At 51.9% G+C, this 19,082-nt stretch overlaps 1 protein-coding gene across 1 annotated transcript in view; it reads right to left on the bottom strand.

The window, feature by feature from the left end:
* LOC139235316 (inactive carboxypeptidase-like protein X2) overlaps positions 1-19,082 on the bottom strand; it is an 89,275-nt gene that overhangs the window by 59,568 nt on the left and 10,625 nt on the right. The window contains 1 exon segment of the mRNA XM_070866468.1: positions 6,106-6,215. Coding sequence (XP_070722569.1) covers positions 6,106-6,215 — 110 coding nt within the window.

The following is a 19,082-nucleotide window of genomic DNA, read 5'->3' as shown; positions in this document are numbered from 1 at the left end:
GTGCGGTTCATGATTTACCGTTATGGATCATTCCAGGAAATGGTCCAATGCTGTTCAGCAGGAATTGGCTCGAAAAAATCAAATGGAATTGGAACGATATCAAAGCATTGTCATCGGAGGATGATACTCCATGTGCTCAAGTGCTGAGAAAGTTCCCCTCGCTGTTTGAACCAGACATCGGCAATTTCACGGGAGCCAAGGTGCAGATCCACGTGGACTCGGATGCAAGACCCATCCATCATAAAGATCGGGCGGTTCCGTACATGAGGGAGAAAGTCAAAATCGAACTGGACAGACTCCAGTGTGAAGAGGTCATATCACCGGTCGAATTTAACGAATGGGCCAGCCCCACTGTTCCTGTGTTGAAGACTGATGGCACTGTCAGGATTTGTGGAGACTACAAGGTTACGATCAACCGAGTTTCGAAACAGGATCAATACCCGTTACCGAAGGCTGATGACCTGTTTGCAACGCTAGCCGGGGGGAAGTCGTTCACTAAACTGGATCTGACATTGGCCTACAAGACACAGGAGCTGGTCGAGACATCAAAGAAACTTACCTGCATCAACACTCTTAAAGGACTGTTCATCTACAACAGGTGTCCTTTCGGAATTCGCTCGGCTGCAGCCATATTTCAGAGGGACATGGAGAGTCGACTGAAGTCCATCCCTAGAACCATCGTGTTCCAAGATGACATCCTGGTCACAGGTCGTGACACCGCCGAATAGCTGAAAAACCTGGAAGAGGTTCTACATCGTCTGGACAAAGTGGGACTCAGACTGAAACGTTCAAAGTGTGTCTTCATGGCACCGGAAGTCGAATTCCTGGGGAGGAAAATTTCTGCTGATGGCATCAGGCCTACGGACTCGAAAACCAAGGCCATCAAAAGTGCACCCAAGCCTCAGAATGTGACGGAGCTGCAATCGTTCCTTGGTCCACTCAACTACTTCGGTAATTTCCTACCTAGATTGAGCACTTCATTAGAGCCACTGCATATGCTGCTAAGAAAAGGCGACAACTAGGTGTGGGGTGCATCAAGATAGAGCTTTTGAGAAAGCTACTAATCTGCTTTACTCAACAAGCTACTGGTACATTATGATCTGTGTAAGCGTCTAGTATTGGCCTGTGATGCTTCACCATGTGGATTTGGTTGCGTGTTCCAACAAGCTAATGAGTCGGATAAACTACAACCTGTTGCGTATGCTTCTAAAAGTTTGAAAGGGCAGAAAGAGCCTACAGCATGGTAGAAAAAGAAGCATTAGCCTGTGTGTATGGGGTTAAAAAGATGCATCAGTACCTGTTTGGTCTTCGGTTTAAACTGGAGACAGATCACAAGCCACTCATTTCATTGTTTTCGGAAAACAAAGGTATAAATACCAGTGCATCATCCCGCATCCAGAGGTGGAAGCTGACATTATCTGCTTATGATTATGTAATTCGCCATAGAGCTGGCATCAAGAATTTTGCCGATGCACTGAGCCGTATGCCATTGCCCACATTGGAGGTGGAGACGCCACAACCTGCAGATCTACTGTTAATCGCGGATGCTTTTGAAAGTGAAGGAACCCCTGTCACGGCTCAACAAGTTAAGACCTGGCCAGCCAGGATCCGATATTATCGGTTGTGAAACGCTGTGTCCTTAGTGGTGATTGGTCTGCCATACCCAAGCAAATGGGTGATGAGACCAAACCTTACAACCGTCGCAAAGACGAACTATCCATCCAGTCAGATTGTTTACTGTGGGGTAATCGTGTTGTTATGCCTAAGAAAGGCAGAGAGAAATTTGTACATAATCGACATAGCACTCATCCCAGTATTGTCATGATGAAAGCCTTTGCCAGATCTCATGTATGGTGGCCTGGAAGTGACTCTGATCTGGAATCATTTGTGCATCAGTGCAACACTTGCATGCAGCTAAGTAAAGCACCAGCGGAATCGCCGCTGAGTCTGTGGTCATGGCCATCTAAACCATGGTCCAGGATCCACATCGACTTTGCAGGTTCCTTCCTGGGAAAAATGTTTTTAGTTGTGGTGGATGCATATTCCAAGTAGAGTGTATAATCATGTCATTCAGTATATCCACAGCTACCATTGAGAGCCTTCGTGTCATGTTTGCCACTCATGGTCTGCCCGACATCGTTGTAAGCGACAATGGACCTTGCTTCACTAGTCTGGAGTTTCAAGAGTTCATGAAACTCAATGGTATCAAACATGTGAGGTCAGCACCATTCAAACCCACATCTAATGGTCAAGCAGAGTGTGCTGTCCAAACCATCAAGCAGGGTATGAAACGTGTAACTCAAGGTTCACTGCAGACTCGCTTGTCATGTATAGGACAAGATCCCACACGCTTACCGGAGTCCTCCCTGCTGAACTATTGATGGAGAGGTCTCAAGACCAAGCTCTCTCTTGTCCACCCTGACTTGGATGTTAAATACAGATGTCAAAGGCAGCAGTGGTATCATGATCGCGCAGCTGTGTCAGGCGACATTTCTGTCAATGATCCTGTGTGTGTACTAAATTATGGTCAAGGTCCCAAGTGGGTCGCCGGTACTGTTACGGCCAAGGAGGGTAACAGAGTGTTTATCGTTAAGCTCCAGAATGGGCAAACATGCAGGAAACATGTTGATTAGATAACGGATGAACCGGAACAGTCTGAGGAAGACACAATCAGTGACCAACCAGTCCTCAGTCATCAGAGGACTTCGCTGTCATCAATGAATCTGGACATTCAATCCCTGACATGGTCATTGCCACTCCCATCAGATCGGCTACCCAGCCCCCAGTCATAACAGACTCAGAGCACTCGTCCAAGGCTGGAGTTGAACTGAGACGATCAACACGGGAGCAGAAAGCCCCGGACCGTCTCAATTTGTAAACAGACTGTTATTAATATCTTAAAGGGGGATATTGTCATATATGTATGCTTGGGGTTACTAGCCACCAGGTGGCGCGACTGTCGGAGGTCATTGGGCTGTACTCACATGTGTGGGGCCCAGGTATAAAAGGCAAGCCATCATGTAATGTAATCACTTTGGGCCCTAATAAAGCAGAGCCAGATTTATACCTGTGTTACAGTATTCAGTCTATTGAGTTATTACATACATAACACTGTGTGTGTGTGTCTCTCTCTCTCTCTCTCTCTCTCTTTGTCACTCTCTCTGTCTCTCGCTCTCTCTCTTTGTCTCTCTCTGTCTCTCTCTCTCGCTCTCTCTGTCCCTCACTCTCTCTCCCTCTCCCTCTATCCCTCTCTCTCTGTCCCTCTCTCTCTGTCTCTCTCTGACCTTCTCCCTGTCTCTGTCTCTGTCTCTCTCTCCCTGTCTCTCTCTCCCTGTCCCTCTCTCCCTCTCCGTCTCTGTCTCTCTCTGTCTCCCTCTCTCTCTGTCTCCCTCTCTCTCTGTCCCTCTCTCCCTCCCTCCCTCTCTGTCTCTGTTTTTGTCTCTGTCTCTCTCTCTCTGTCTCCCTCTCTCTGTCTCCCTCTCTCTCTGTCTCCCTCTCTCTCTCTCTCTCTCTCTCTCTGTCCCTCTCCCTCTGTCTCTCTCTCTCTGTCTCCCTCTCTCTCTGTCCCTCTCCCTCTGTCTCTCTCTCTCTGTCTCCCTCTCTCTCTGTCTCCCTCTCTCTCTCTCTCTTTCTCTGTCTCTCCCTCTCTCTCTCCCTCTCTCTCTGTCCCTCTCCCTCTGTCTCTCTCTCTCTGTCCCTCTCTCTCTCTCTCTCTCTCTCCCTCTCTCTGTCCCTCTCTCTCTCCCTCTGTCCCTCTCTCTGTCCCTCTCTCTCTGTCCCTCTCTCCCTGTCCCTCTCTCTCCCCCTGTCCCTCTCTCTCTCCCTGTCCCTCCCTCTCTCTCTCCCCCTGTCTCTCCCTCTCTCTCTCTCCCTCTCTCTCCCCCTATCCCTCTCTCTCTGACTCTCTCCCCCTGTCCCTCTCTCTCTGACTCTCTCCCCCTGTCCCTCTCTCCCCCTGTCCCTCTCTCTCTCTGACTCTCGCCCCTGTCCCTCTCTCTCTGACTCTCTCTCTCTGTCCCTCTCTCTTCCCCTGTCCCTCTCTCTCTGACTCTCTCTCTCTCTCTCCCTCTATCTCTGTCCCTCTCTCTCTGTCCCTCTCTCTCTGTCCCTCTCTCTTCCCCTGTCCCTCTCTGTCCCTCTCTCTCTGTCCCTCTCTCTCTGTCCCTCTCTCTCCCCCTGTCCCCCTCTCTCTGACTGTCTCTCTCTGTCCCTCTCTCTCTCTCTGACTCTCTCTCTGTCCCTCTCTCTCTGTTCCTCTCTCTCTGTTCCTGTCCCTCTCTCTCTGACTCTCTCTCTCTCTCCCTCTCTCTCTGTCCCTCTCTCTCTGTCCCTCTCTCTTCCCCTGTCCCTCTCTCTCTGACTCTCTCTCTCTCTCCCTCTCTCTCTGTCCCTCTCTCTCCCCCTGTCCCCCTCTCTCTGACTCTCTCTCTCTGTCCCTCTCTCTCTGTCCCTCTCTCTCTCTCTCCCTCTCTCTCTGACTCTCTCTCTGTTCCTCTCTCTCTGTCTCTGTCCCTCTCTCTCCCCCTGTCCCTCTCTCTCTGACTCTCTCTCTCTCTGTCCTTCTCTCTCCCCCTGTCCCTCTCTCTCTCCCTCTCTCTCTGTCCCTCTCTCTCTCTCCCTCTCTCTCTGACTCTCTCTCTCTCCCTCTCTCTCTGTCCCTCTCTCTCCCCGTCCCTCTCTCTCCCCCTGTCCCTCTCTCTCTCCCTGTCCCTCCCTCTCTCTCTCCCCCTGTCTCTCCCCTCTCTCTCTCCCTCTCTCTCCCCCTATCCCTCTCTCTCTGACTCTCTCCCCCTGTCCCTCTCTCTCTGACTCTCTCCCCCTGTCCCTCTCTCCCCTGTCCCTCTCTCTCTCTGACTCTCGCCCCCTGTCCCTCTCTCTCTGACTCTCTCTCTCTGTCCCTCTCTCTTCCCCTGTCCCTCTCTCTCTGACTCTCTCTCTCTCTCTCCCTCTATCTCTGTCCCTCTCTCTCTGTCCCTCTCTCCCTGTCCCTCTCTGTCCCTCTCTCTCTGTCCCTCTCCCTCTGTCCCTCTCTCTCCCCCTGTCCCCCTCTCTCTGACTGTCTCTCTCTGTCCCTCTCTCTCTCTCTGACTCTCTCTCTGTCCCTCTCTCTCTGTTCCTCTCTCTCTCCCCCTGTCCCTCTCTCTCTGACTCTCTCTCTCTCTCCCTCTCTCTCTGTCCCTCTCTCTTCCCCTGTCCCTCTCTCTCTGACTCTCTCTCTCTCTCCCTCTCTCTCTGTCCCTCTCTCTCCCCCTGTCCCCCTCTCTCTGACTCTCTCTCTCTGTCCCTCTCTCTCTGTCCCTCTCTCTCTCTCTCCCTCTCTCTCTGACTCTCTCTCTGTTCCTCTCTCTCTGTCTCTGTCCCTCTCTCTCCCCCTGTCCCTCTCTCTCTGACTCTCTCTCTCTCTCCCTCTCTCTCTCTCTGTCCTTCTCTCTCCCCCTGTCCCTCTCTCTCTCCCTCTCTCTCTGTCCCTCTCTCTCTCTCCCTCTCTCTCTGACTCTCTCTCTCTCTCTGTCCCTCTCTCTCTCTCCCTCTTTATCTGACTCTCTCTCTCTGTCCCTCTCTCTCTCTCCCTCTTTCTCTGACTCTCTCCCCCTGTCCCTCTCTCTCTCTCTCCCTCTCTCTCTGACTCTCTCGCTCTCCCCCCCTCTCTCTCTCCCTCTCTCTCTCCCCCTGTCCCTCTCTCTCTCTCTCCCTCTCTCTCTGACTCTCTCTCTCTCTCTCCCCCTCTCTCTCTCCCTCTCTCTGTCCCTCTCTCGCTCCCCCTGTCCCTCTCTCTCTCTCTCCCTCTCTCTCTGACTCTCTCTCTCTCTCCCCCTCTCTCTCTCCCTCTCTCTCTGTCCCTCTCTCTCTCCCTCTGTCCCTCTCCCTCTCTCTCTGACTCTCTCTCTCTCTGTCCCTCTCTCTCCCTCTCTCTCTGTCCCTCTCTCTCTCCCCCTGTCCCTCTCTCTCTCTCTCCCTCTCTGACTCTCTCCCCCTGTCCCTCTCTCTCTCTCCCTCCCTCTCTCTCCCTCCCTCTCTCTCTGGCTCTAGTTCCCTTGCTCAGCTGACACTGACCCCAGGGTACACACAGTGCTGCACTATGGACTGATCAGTCCGTGCACTGACCTGAATGTTGAGCCGTCCTCGATGAGGCCCCAGTCCGACCCGCAGACTGCTCGATGCACTGATCTGTGAGTCCTCTACCCCCAGGGATTCCAGGCCCAGCGGGGGGCAATCTGTAGGGAAAGAAGATCCGGAAAAAGGAATCAGTCTGGGAAAGGAGCGAATCAGTCAGAGAAACAGAGCCCAGCGGATTCACCACTCACCCATCGGAGACATTAAAATCCTCACTAATGCACCGCAACCAATATACAGTGAGATCGTCTGTGAGTACTCGGAATTTCCCTGTTGTGTATGTATAAGTATACTCCCTGTACACTCAATGTACTGTTACATAAGTCTACTGGATGTATCTTCACACTGTATACACTATGCCTGTACCACCAGAGGGTGCAACTGGTGGAGACCTAGGGGTCACCTGTACACGACAGGTAACCAGGTATAAACGGGAGCTCAGCACGCTGTACCCTCAGGAGCTGCAATAAATGGACAGATCACCACAGTTCAAGTACAATACCTTGCCTCGTGGAGTCATTACTAGAGTGTTTACAGACACAATAACTGGCGACAAGATTACGAATTTTCACGTGAAAATGGCTAACCTTGGCACGTTTCAACAATTCGCCGATGGGGAAGATTGGGAGGCCTTTGTAGAAAGGCTCGAACACATCTTCATTGCGAACGACCTGATGGGAGGCACCCCGACATCTCTGGCTGATAAGCGCAGAGCTATCCTGCGCAGCAGTTGTGAGTGCACTATCTATGGCCTCATCAGGGGCTTGCTAATCCCAGCGAAAACAATGACCAAAACATATGAGGAGCTCGCAATGCTGATACAGGAACAACTTAAACCTAAGTGGATGACTAACCCCTAGGACTCTAACCCGGCAAGTACTGTGAACCGACTGGTGCCTTTTAGAGGCAAGGCTGCTGCAAGCAGTCTCTCTCAGGGGAAAGAGAACAGAACCCCGAGTTCCACAACCCTGAGTCCGCCACATGGGGCCAACCAGCTAACCCCATGCTGGCACTGTTGAGGAAATCACAGGGACCACCACTACCGCTATAAAGACGATACTTGCTAAGGCTGTAACACGAAGGGCCATCTCCAGCGAATGTGCAAGAGAAATTGCATTCACCGAGTCGATGAAGAAAGAGTCCATAAGGCAGCTCAGCCCCACGATGAGGTGTACGGAGTGTTTACCTGCACCATCGAAGTTCCTCATTGAAAATGGAAGTCAAAATCAATGGTGTTCCACAGAAAAATAGAAACATAGAAAATAGGAGCAGGAGTAGGCCATTCGGCCCTTCGAGCCTGCACCACCATTCAATAAGATCATGGCTGATCATTCCCTCAGTACCCCTTTCCTGCTTTCTCTCCATACCCCTTGATCCCTTTAGCCGTAAGGGCCATATCTAACTCCCTCTTGAATATATCCAATGAACTGGCATCAACAACTCTCTGCGGTAGAGAATTCCACAGGTTAACAACTCTCTGAGTGAAGAAGTTTCTCCTCATCTCAGACGTAAATGGCCTACTCCTTATCCTAAGACTGTGTCCCCTGGTTCTGGACTTCCCCAACATCGGGAACATTCTTCCCGCATCTGACCTGTCCAGTCCCGTCAGAATCTTATATGTTTCTATGAGATCCCCTCTCATCCTTCTAAACTCCAGTGTATAAAGGCCCAGTTGATCCAGTCTCTCCTCATATGTCAGTCCTGCCATCCCGGGAATCAGTCTGGTGAACCTTCGCTGCACTCGCTCAATAGCAAGAATGTCCTTTCTCAAATTAGGAGACCAAAACTGCACACAATATTCCAGGTGAGGCCTCACCAAGGCCCTGTACAATTGCAGTAAGACCTCCCTGCTCCTATACTCAAATCCCCTCGCTATGAAGGCCAACATACCATTTGCCTTCTTCACCGCCTGCTGTACCTGCATGCCAACTTTCAATGACTGATGAACCATGACACCCAGGTCTCGTTACACTTCCCCTTTTCCTAGTCTGCCGCCATTCAGATAATATTCTGCCTTCGTGTTTTTACCACCAAAGTGGATAACCTCACATTTATCTACATTATACTGCATCTGCCATGCATTTGCCCACTCACCTAACCTGTCCAAGTCACCCTGCAGCCTCTTAGCGTCCCCCTCACAGCTCACACCGCCACCCAGTTTAGTGTCATCTGCAAACTTGGAGATATTACACTCAATTCCTTCATCTAAATCATTAATGTATATTGTAAATAGCTGGGGTCCCAGCACTGAGCCCTGCGGCACCCCACTAGTCACTGCCTGCCATTCTGAAAACGACCCGTTTATCCCGACTCTCTGCTTCCTGTCTGCCAAACAGTTCTCTTTCCACGTCAGTACATTACCCCCAATAACATGCGCTTTGATATTGTACACCAATCTCTTGTGTGGGACCTTGTCAAAAGCCTTTTGAAAGTCCAAATACACCACATCCACTGGTTCTCCCTTGTCCACTCTACTAGTTACATCCTCAAAAAATTCCAGAAGATTTGTCAAGCATGATTTCCCCTTCATAAATCCATGCTGACTTGCACCGATCCTGTCACTGCTTTCCAAATGCGCTGCTATTTCATCCTTAATAACTGATTTCAACATTTTCCCCACTACTGATGTCAGGCTAACCGGTCTATAATTACCCGCTTTCTCTCTCACTCCCTTTTTAAAAAGTGGTGTTACATTAGCTACCCTCCAGTCCATAGGAACTGATCCAGAGTCGATAGACTGTTGGAAAATGATCACCAATGCATCCACTATTTCTAGGGCCACTTCCTTAAGTACTCTGGGATGCAGACTATCCGGCCCCGGGGATTTATCGGCCTTCAATCCCATCAATTTCCCGAACACAATTTCCCACCTAATAAGGATTTCCTTCAGTTCCTCCTTCTCACTAGACCCTCGGTCCCCGAGTACTTCCGGAAGGCTATTTGTGTCTTCCTTCGTGAAGACAGAACCAAAGTATTTATTCAATTGGTCTGCCATTTCTTTGTTCTCATTATAAATTCACCTGAATCCGACTGCAAGGGACCTACGTTTGTCTTCACTAATCTTTTTCTCTTCACATATCTATAGAAGCTTTTGCAGTCAGTTTTTATGTTCCCGGCAAGCTTCCTCTCATACTCTATTTTCCCCCTCCTAATTAAACCCTTTGTCCTCCTCTGCTGAATTCTAAATTTCTCCCAGTCCTCAGGTTTCCTGCTTTTTCTGGCCAATTTATATGCCTCTTCCTTGGATTTAACAGTATCCTTAATTTCCCTTGTTAGCCACGGTTGAGCCACCTTCCCTGTTTTATTTTTATCCCAGACAGGAATGTACAATTGTTGAAGTTCATCCATGTGATCTTTAAATGTTTGCCATTGCCTATCCACCATCAACCCTATAAGTATCATTTGCCCGTCTATTCTAGCCAATTCACGTCTCATACCGTCGAAGTTACCTTTCCTGAAGTTCAGGACCCTAGTTTCTGAATTAACTGTGTCACTCTCCATCTTAATAAAGAATTCTACCATATTATGGTCACTCTTCCCCAAGGGGCCTCGCACAACAAGGTTGCTAATTAGTCCTTTCTCATTACATATCATCCTGTGTAGGATGGCCAGCCCTCTAGTTGGTTCCTCGACATATTGGTCTAGAAAACCATCCCTAATACACTCCAGGAAATCCTCCTCAAATATATTGCTACCAGTTTGGTTAGCCCAATTAATATGTCGATTATAGTCACCCATGATAATTGCTGTACCTTAATTTCTTGTTTGATGCTATCCCCAGCCTCACTACTACTGTTTGGTGGTCTGTACACAACTCCCACTAGCGTTTTCTGCCCTTTGGTATTCCGTAGCTCCACCCATACCGATTCCACATCATCCAGGCTAATGTCCCTCCTTACTATTGCATTAATTTCCTATTAAACCAGCAACGCCACCCCACCTCCTTTTCCTCTCTGTCTATCCTTCCTAAATGTTGAATACCCCTGGATGTTGAGTTCCCAGCCTTGGTCACCCTGGAGCCATGTCTCCGTGATGCCAATTATATCATATCCGTTAACTGCTATCTGCGCAGTTAATTCGTCCACCTTATTCCGAATACTCCTCGCATTGAGGCACAGAGCCTTCAGGCTTGTCTTTTTAACACACTTTGCCCCTTTAGAATTTTGCTGTAATGTGGCCCTTTTAGCTTTTTGCCTTGGGTTTCTCTGCCCTCCACTTTTACTTTTCTTCTTTCTATCTGTTGCTTCTGTCCCCATTCTACTTCCCTCTGTCTCCCGGCATAGGTTCCCATCCCCCTGACATATTAGTTTAACTCCTCCCCAACAGTACTTGCAAACACTCCCCCGAGGACATTGGTTCCGGTCCTGCCCTGGTGAAAACCGTCCAGTTTGTACTGGTCCCACCTCCCCCAGAACCGGTTCCAATGCCCCAGGAATTTGAATCCCTCCCTTCTGCACCACTCCTCAAGCCACGTATTCATCTGAGCTATCCTGTGATTCCTACTCTGACTAGCATGTGGCACTGGTACCCATCCTGAGATTACTACTTTTGAGGTCCTACTTTTAAATTTAGCTCCGAGCTCCCTAAATTCATCTCGTAGGACCTCATCCTGTTTTTTTTAACTATATCGTTGGTACCTATATGCACCACGACAACTGGCTGTTCTCCCTCCCTTTTCAGAGTGCCCTGCACCCGCTCCGAGACATCCTTGTCCCTTGCACCAGGGAGGCAACATACCATCCTGGAGTCTCGGTTGCGGCCGCAGAAACCCCTATCTATTCTCCTTACAATAGAATACCCTATCACTATCGCTCTCCCACTCTTTTTCCTGCCCTCCTGAGCAGCAGAGCCAGCCACGGTGCCATGAACTTGGCTGCTGCTGCCCTCCCCTGATGAGTCATCCCCCCCAACAGTACTCAAAGCAGTGTATCTGCTCTTCCTGCTGGTCACCCATTCCCTATCTGGCTGTGTACCCTTTACCTGCGGTAAGACCAACTCACTAAACATGCTGTTCACGTCATCCTCAGCATCGTGGATGCTCCAGAGTGAATCCACCCGCAGCTCCAGTGCCGCAATGCGGTCTGTCAGGAGCTGCAGGCAGATACACTTTCCGCACACGTAGTCGTCAGGGACACCGGAAGCATCCCTGACTTCCCACATAGTACAGGAGGAGCATAACATGTGTCCGTGCTCTCCTGCCATGACTTAACCCCTAGATAAACTTAATTTGGCAACAACAATGCTAAAGGTTACTTACTGATAAAGAAAATAAAAAGAAAAACTACTCACCAATCACCAGCCAATCACTTACCCCCTTGGCTGTGACGTCACCTTTTGATTTCTTTCTACTTTTTTGCCTTCTCTCCCCACTGCAGCTGCACCGGCTGGCCTCCCGACTCGATACTGTTCCTGCTCCTCGCTCTCCCGCTCCCCGACTGCCCACCTCCAATGACGATGGAGGTGGACACAGGGGCGAGCCAGTCACTGATGAATCAGGCAGCCTTTGAGAAACTCTGGGACAATCTAATCGAACGACCTAAAATGATCCCAATCCAAGTGAAGCTGCTCACCTACACAAAAGGCACCATCCCAGTGGTTGGCAGCGTGGATGTCCAGGTGTCCCAGGGCGGTGCGATGCACCAGTTCCCTTTGTGGATCGTTGATGGTGATGGTCCAATGCTGCTCGGAAGATGATGGATGAAACCAATCCGTTGGAGCTGGGAAAACCTCCAGCCTCTGGCGATCGACGTTCCCCGCGGCCCCGAATTTGAATCCAGCACAACACCCGAGATACCAACCGCTCAACTCGACTGTGTGGCGACGACACAGACCGCGCAACCCAACGGTGAGATGATCCAGCCCAAACGACCCAACCTCACCCCCCAGGCTCCAGTGGCAGGACTCCGGAGAGAATCGGTGCAGAAGGTAACTTCCCGGCTTCTGCGGCAGAACCTGGGGAGGAAAGGATCACCGCAGCCTACCTCGTGGAGGGAAAGAAGATGGCGCCCGAACCTCGAGGTGAAGCGCCTGAAGTAAAGATGGCGGCGACCAGACCACGAGGGGCAGCGTTGGTGGAGCAACACGTGATGCCGAGCAGCGAACCGGATTGGGGTAAAGATTGCAAGGCCCTCTTAAAGGAGACCTGCAACCCATCACAATTAAAGGGACAGTTTCACTCTTTATACAGCGATGCCGGTGATACATATGCAAGCGATGTAATTGACAAATTTAAGTTTGTAAATGTAACTATCCGTGTTAAGTCGGGCGTTTGCGGTCGGAGCCAATGTATTATGACAGTAAATGAAGAAATGATGTGCGATGCCGGGTTCTACATGTACGCCGACAAAAACAAGGGCAACCTCCCGTCGGAAGCACCCAGGTCCAGCGAGCGACGCCATCATGTAGCCTGCACCTCTGGGACCAATGTGATGCCCCAGGGAGCGTGGCCACACACAGAGGGAGTATACCAGCTGCAGTGCCAGCGATCAGCGGACGGCAAAGGCACCACCACCGGTACCCTGCCCCCGATCGGCTGTACCTCTCTGGCCATCAGGGCCAGTACCGGGAGCAAGAGACTAGCACACTCCAGCTCTCCCAACGAGACCTGGGATGACCAAGCTCCCACTATCGCTGAAGGGCAGCAGGGAGACACTGCAGCCCTCAAAGGAGGACAGGGCGGTCACACACACATTCCTGTGGCTCTGCCCACCACTAGGCAACGGTAAAGGCCCTGAGCCTCAGCCAGGAGAGCGATCTGAGTCCACCCAGCTGGCAGGGGGCGCAGTGCCACCATCAGACAATCTGGACACAGTCCGGTTACTGTGGAACTAGTGTCCTCACCCACCTGCACCTACACCCCAGGGGCAAGACTGTGATACCAGGCATGTACCTTACCTGTAAAATGTACTTGTTCCACTATTGCTAAACCCAGACAGTGATGTAACTAATCCTGTGTTTTTTTGTTCTTTCTCTCTGTACATGTATGTACATGCAGGTATCGAGCCACACACAGGGTCTATGTATAGGGTGGGGGGGGATGAGAAAGGATGTATGTAGCCATGGACACACATGGATCACACCTAGAACCCACTCAACCCCCAACTGCAACCTCAAACCGTCCACTGCTGACCATTTCCCAATGTTGTGGCAATAAGGACTTGGGGGTCCACAGGGAGAGAGCCAAACCAAAGCATAGACAAGGTGCAAGGGCTTTGGGCACTCAAGTCTAGGGTCAGAGCACACAATGCAAAGGTCAGGGGCACAACACTTAGGGTAGAGTGATGCTGTGTATGTGTAATATAAGTATACTCCCTGTACACTCAGTGCACAGTTACATAAGACTACTGGATGTATCCTCACACTGTATACACGATGCCTGTACCACCAGGGGGTGCAACTGGTGGAGACCTAGGGGTCACCTGTACACGACAGGTAACCAGGTATAAAAGGGAGCTCAGCACGCTGTACCCTCACTCAGGAGCTGTAATAAATGGACTAAGGTCACCACAGTTCAAGTACAATACCTTACCTCGTGGAGTCATTACTAGAGTGCTTACAGACATAATATTCCCTATCCGGTTACCCGGTGTGCCTGTACCCCCAGGACCCTCTCCTGACTCCGGGCCCCCACAGACACCTCCATGACCGTCCTTCAGCCCATTGCACGGGGGGCCGGCCTTTCCACGGCTTGTTCCAGGGTCACATCACATCTGGACAGGGAGTTCCACCAGCCCCCCTCTCAGCCCCTCCTCCCCCTTCTCCCTCCCTCCACCTCCCAGCCCTCCTCCCCCTCGCTCACCCTTCTCCCTCCCTCCCCCTCCCAGCCCCTCCTCCCCTTTCTCCCTCCCTTCCCCCCACTCCCAGCCCCTCCTCCCCCTTCTCCCTCCCTCCCCCTCCCAGCCCCTCCTCCCCTTTCTCCCTCCCTTCCCCCCACTCCCAGCCCCTCCTCCCCCTTCTCCCTCCCCCTCCCAGCCCCTCCTCCCCCTCGCTCCCCCTTCTCCCTCCCTCCCCCTCCCAGCCCCTCCTCCCCCTCGCTCCCCCTTCTCTCTCCCTCCCCCTCACAGCCTCTCCTCCCCCTCGCTCCCCCTTCTCCCTCCCCCCCCCTCACAGCCTCTCCTCCCCCTCGCTCCCCCTTCTCCCTCCCTCCCCCTCCCAGCCCCTCCTCCCCCTCGCTCCCCCTTCTCTCTCCCTCCCCCTCACAGCCTCTCCTCCCCCTCGCTCCCCCTTCTCCCTCCCTCCCCGTCACAGCCCCTCCTCCCCCTCGCTCTCCCTTCTCGCTCCCCCTCCCAGCCCTCCTCCCCCTCGCTCCCCCTTCTCCCTCCCTCCCCCTCACAGCCCCTCCTCCCCCTCGCTCCCCCTTCTCCCTCCCTCCCCCTCCCAGCCCCTCCTCCCCCTCGCTCCCCCTTCTCCCTCCCTCCCCCTCACAGCCCCTCATCCCCCTCGCTCCTCCTGCTCCCTCCATCCCCCTCACAGCCTCTCCACCCCCTCGCTCCCTTCTCCCTATCTCCCCCTCACAGCCACTCCTCCCTCTCCCTCCTGCCCAGCCCCTACTCCCCCTCCTAGACCCTCCTCCTCCCTTCCCTCTCCGTCCCCGACCCTCTTCCCAGCCCCTCCTACCCCTTCTCCCTCCCTCCCAGCCCCTCCTCCCTTCCCACTCCAAGCCGCTCCATCCCCCACCCCTCCCTCCAGCCTCTCCATCCTCCCCTTCCCAGCCCCTCATTCCCCCTCCAAGCCGCTCCCTCCCACACACCCTCCCTCCCCCTCCTCCTAGCCCCTCCCCCCTCTCCTTTCCAGCCCCTCCCTCCGCCTCCAAACACCTCCCTCCTCCACCAGGGAGGGAGAAGGGGGAGGAGGGGCTGGTGGAACTCCCTGTCCAGAAGAAAAGAAAGAAAGGAAAGATAGATTACGAAAGTAAACTTGCGCAAAACATAAAAACAGATAGTAAAAGCTTTTACAGATATATAAAACGGAAGAGTGACTAAAGTAAATGTTGGTCCCTTAGAAGATGAGAAGGGGGATTTAATAATGGGAAATGTGGAAATGGCTGAGACCTTAAACAATTATTTTGCTTCGGTCTTCACAGTGGAAGACACAAAAACCATGCCGAAAATTGCTGGTCACGGGAATGTGGGAAGGGAGGACCTTGAGACAATCACTATCACTAGGGGGGTAGTGTTGGACAGGCTAATGGGACTCAAGGTAGACAAGTCCCCTGGTCCTGATGAAATGCATCCCAGGGTATTAAAAGAGATGGCGGAAGTTATAGCAGATGCATTCGTTATAATCTACCAAAATTATCTGGACGCTGGGGAGGTACCAGTGGATTGGAAAGCAGCTAATGTAACGCCTCTGTTTAAAAAAGGGGGCAGACAAAAGGCAGGTAACTATAGGCCGGTTAGTTTAACATCTGTAGTGGGGAAAATGCTTGAAACTATCATTAAGGAAGAAATAGCGGGACATCTAGATAGGAATAGTGCAATCAAACAGATGCAACATGGATTCATGAAGGGGAAATCATGTTTAACTAATTTACTGGAATTCTTTGAGGATATAATGAGCATGGTGGATAAAGGTGGACCGATGAATGTGGTGTATTTAGATTTCCAAAAGACATTCGATAAGGTGCCACACAAAAGGTTACTGCAGAAGATAAAGGTACGCGGAGTCAGAGGAAATGTATTAGCATGGACAGAGAATTGGCTGGCGAACAGAAAGCAGAGAGTCGGGATAAATGGGTCCTTTTCGGGTTGGAAATCGGTGGTTAGTGATGTGCCACAGGGATCGGTGCTGGGACCACAACTGTTTACAATATACATAGATGACCTGGAAGAGGGGACAGAGTGTAGTGTAACAAAATTTGCAGATGACACAAAGATTAGTGGGAAAGCGGGTTGTGTAGAGGACACAGAGAGGCTGCAAAGAGATTTAGATAGGTTAAGCAAATGGGCTAAGGTTTGACAGATGGAATACAATGTCGGAAAATGTGAGGTCATCCACCTTGGAAAAAAAACAGTAAAAGGGAATATTATTTGAATGGGGAGAAATTACAACATGCTGCGGTGCAGAGGGACCTGGGGGTCCTTGTGCATGAAACTCTTTTGAGATAATTCAACATTTTGAAACAACTGCCTCCCCGTCGGGGAATTGAATCCCGGTCTCCCGCGTGATAAGCGGGGACGCTCACCACTATACTAACGAGGAACTGACAAAAGATCATTCCTTGTGCATGAATCCCAAAAAGTTAGTTTGCAGGTGCAGCAGGTAATCAGGAAGGTGAATGGAATGTTGGCCTTCATTGCGAGAGGGATGGAGTACAAAAGCAGGGAGGTCCTGCTGCAACTGTACAGGGTATTGGTGAGGCCGCACCTGGAGTACTGCGTGCAGTTTTGGTCACTTTACTTAAGGAAGGATATACTGGCCTTGGAGGGGGTACAGAGACGATTCACTCGGCTGATTCCGGAGATGAGGGGGTTACCTTATGATGATAGATTGAGTAGACTGGGTCTTTACTCGTTGGAGTTCAGAAGGATGAGGGGTGATCTTTTAGAAACATTTAAAATAATGAAAGGGATAGACAAGATAGAGGCAGAGAGGTTGTTTCCACTGGTCGGGGAGACTAGAACTAGGGGGCACAGCCTCAAAATACGGGGGAGCCAATTTAAAACCGAGTTGAGAAGGAATTTCTTCTCCCAGAGGGTTGTGAATCTGTGGAATTCTCTGCCCAAGGAAGCAGTTGAGGCTAGCTCATTGAATGTATTCAAGTCACAGATAGATAGATTTTTAACCAATAAGGGAATTAAGGGTTATGGGGAGCGGGCGGGTAAGTGGAGCTGAGTCCACGGCCAGATCAGCCATGATCTTGTTGAATGGCGGAGCAGGCTCGAGGGGCTAGATGGCCTCCTCCTGTTCCTAATTCTTATGTTCTTATGTTCTCCCTGCCCCTCCCAGCCCCTCACTCCTGAGATCCTCCCGATCTCATCCCAGCTCCTCATTCTCTGCACCCAGTCTCAGGGGCTCTTAGATGTTTAGGTGTTTAAGATGACTCAGGATGGGGTAGACCGGGAGAAACCATTCCCTCTGGTGGGGGAGTCCAGAACAAGGGGCAGAACCTTCAAATTCGAGCCCGGCCATTGAGGGTGGTATCAGGAAGCAGGTCTTCACACACAGGGCAGTGGGACTCTGGGACTTTCTGCCCCTAAAGCTGCTGAGGTCAGGGGTCAATTGAAAATTCAGAACTGAGATTGCCAGATTTGGGTTGGGTAAGGGTATTAAAGGTTACGGAACTCAGGCCAGTAAATGGACTGCGGTACAGATCGGTGATGGTCTAATTCAACGGTGGTACAGACTCCAGGGGCTGAATGGTCTCCTCCTGTTCCTGTGTAACAGGCTCGAGGGGCTGAATGGTCTCCTCCTGTTCCTGTGTAACAGGCTCGAGGGGCTGAATGGTCTCCTCCTGTTCATGTGTAACAGGCTCGAGGGGCTGAATGGCCTCCTCCTGTTCCTGTGTAACAGGCTCGAGGGACTGAATGGCCTCCTCCTGTTCCTGTGTAACAGGCTCGAGGGGCTGAATGGCCTCCTCCTGTTGCTGTGTAACAGGCTCGAGGGGCTGAATGGCCTCCTCCTGTTCCTGTGTAACAAGCTCGAGGGGCTGAATGGCCTCCTCCTGTTCCTGTGTAACAGGCTCGAGGGGCTGAATGGCCTCCTCCTGTTCCTGTGTAACAGGCTCGAGGGGCTGAATGGCCTCATCCTGTTCCTGTGTAACAGGCTCGAGGGGCTGAATGGCCTCCTCCTGTTCCTGTGTAACAGGCTCGAGGGGCTGAATGGGCCTCCTGTTCCTGTGTAACAGGCTTGAGAGGCTGAATGGCCTCCTCCTGTTCCTGTGTAACAGGCTCGAGGGGCTGAATGGCCTCCTCCTGTTCCTGTGTAACTGACTCGAGAGGCTGAATGGGCCTCCTGTTCCTGTGTAACAGGCTTGAGAGGCTGAATGGCCTCCTCCTGTTCCTGTGTAACAGGCTCGAGGGGCTGAATGGCCTCCTCCTGTTCCTGTGTAACTGACTCGAGGGGCTGAATGGCCTCCTCCTGTTCCTGTATAACAGACTCGAGGGGCTGAATGGCCTCCTCCTGTTCCTGTGTAACAAGCTCGAGGGGCTGAATGGCCTCCTCCTGTTCCTGTGTAACAGGCTCGAGGGGCTGAATGGGCCTCCTGTTCCTGTGTAACAGGCTCGAGGGGCTGAATGGTCTCCTCCTGTTCCTGTGTAACAGGCTCGAGGGGCTGAATGGCCTCCTCCTGTTCCTGTGTAACAGGCTCGAGGGGCTGAATGGGCCTCCTGTTCCTGTGTAACAGGCTCGAGGGGCTGAATGGTCTCCTCCTGTTCCTGTGTAACAGGCTCGAGGGGCTGAATGGCCACCTCCTGTTCCTGTGTAACAGACTCGAGGGGCTGAATGGCCTCCTCCTGTTCCTGTGTAACAGGCTCGAGGGGCTGAATGGTCTCCTCCTGTTCCTGTGTAACAGGCTCGAGGGGCTGAATGGCCTCCTCCTGTTCCTGTGTAACAGGCTCGAGGGGCTGAATGGCCTCCTCCTGTTCCGGTGTAACAGGCTCGAGGGGCTGAATGGCGTCCTCCTGTTCCTGTGTAACAGGCTCGAGGGGTTGAATGGGCCTCCTCCTGTTCCTGTGTAACAAGCTCGAGGGGCTGAATGGCCTCCTCCTGTTCCTGTGTAACAGGCTCGAGGGGCTGAATGGGCCTCCTCCTGTTCCTGTGTAACAGGCTCGAGGGGCTGAATGGCCTCCTCCTGTTCCTGTGTAACAGGCTCGAGAGGCTGAATGGCCTCCTCCTGTTCCTGTGTAACAGGCTCGAGGGGCTGAATGGCCTCCTCCTGTTCCTGTGTAACAGGCTCGAGGGGCTGAATGGCCTCCTCCTGTTCCTGTGTAACAGGGTTGAGGGGCTGAATGGCCTCCTCCTGTTCCGGT

The sequence above is a fragment of the Pristiophorus japonicus genome, chromosome 2, assembly GCF_044704955.1.
Source record: "Pristiophorus japonicus isolate sPriJap1 chromosome 2, sPriJap1.hap1, whole genome shotgun sequence".
Lineage (NCBI taxonomy): Eukaryota > Metazoa > Chordata > Chondrichthyes > Pristiophoridae > Pristiophorus > Pristiophorus japonicus.
The sequence above is the reverse complement of the archived record's forward strand: the minus strand, read 5'-3'. Positions and strand labels throughout refer to the sequence as shown.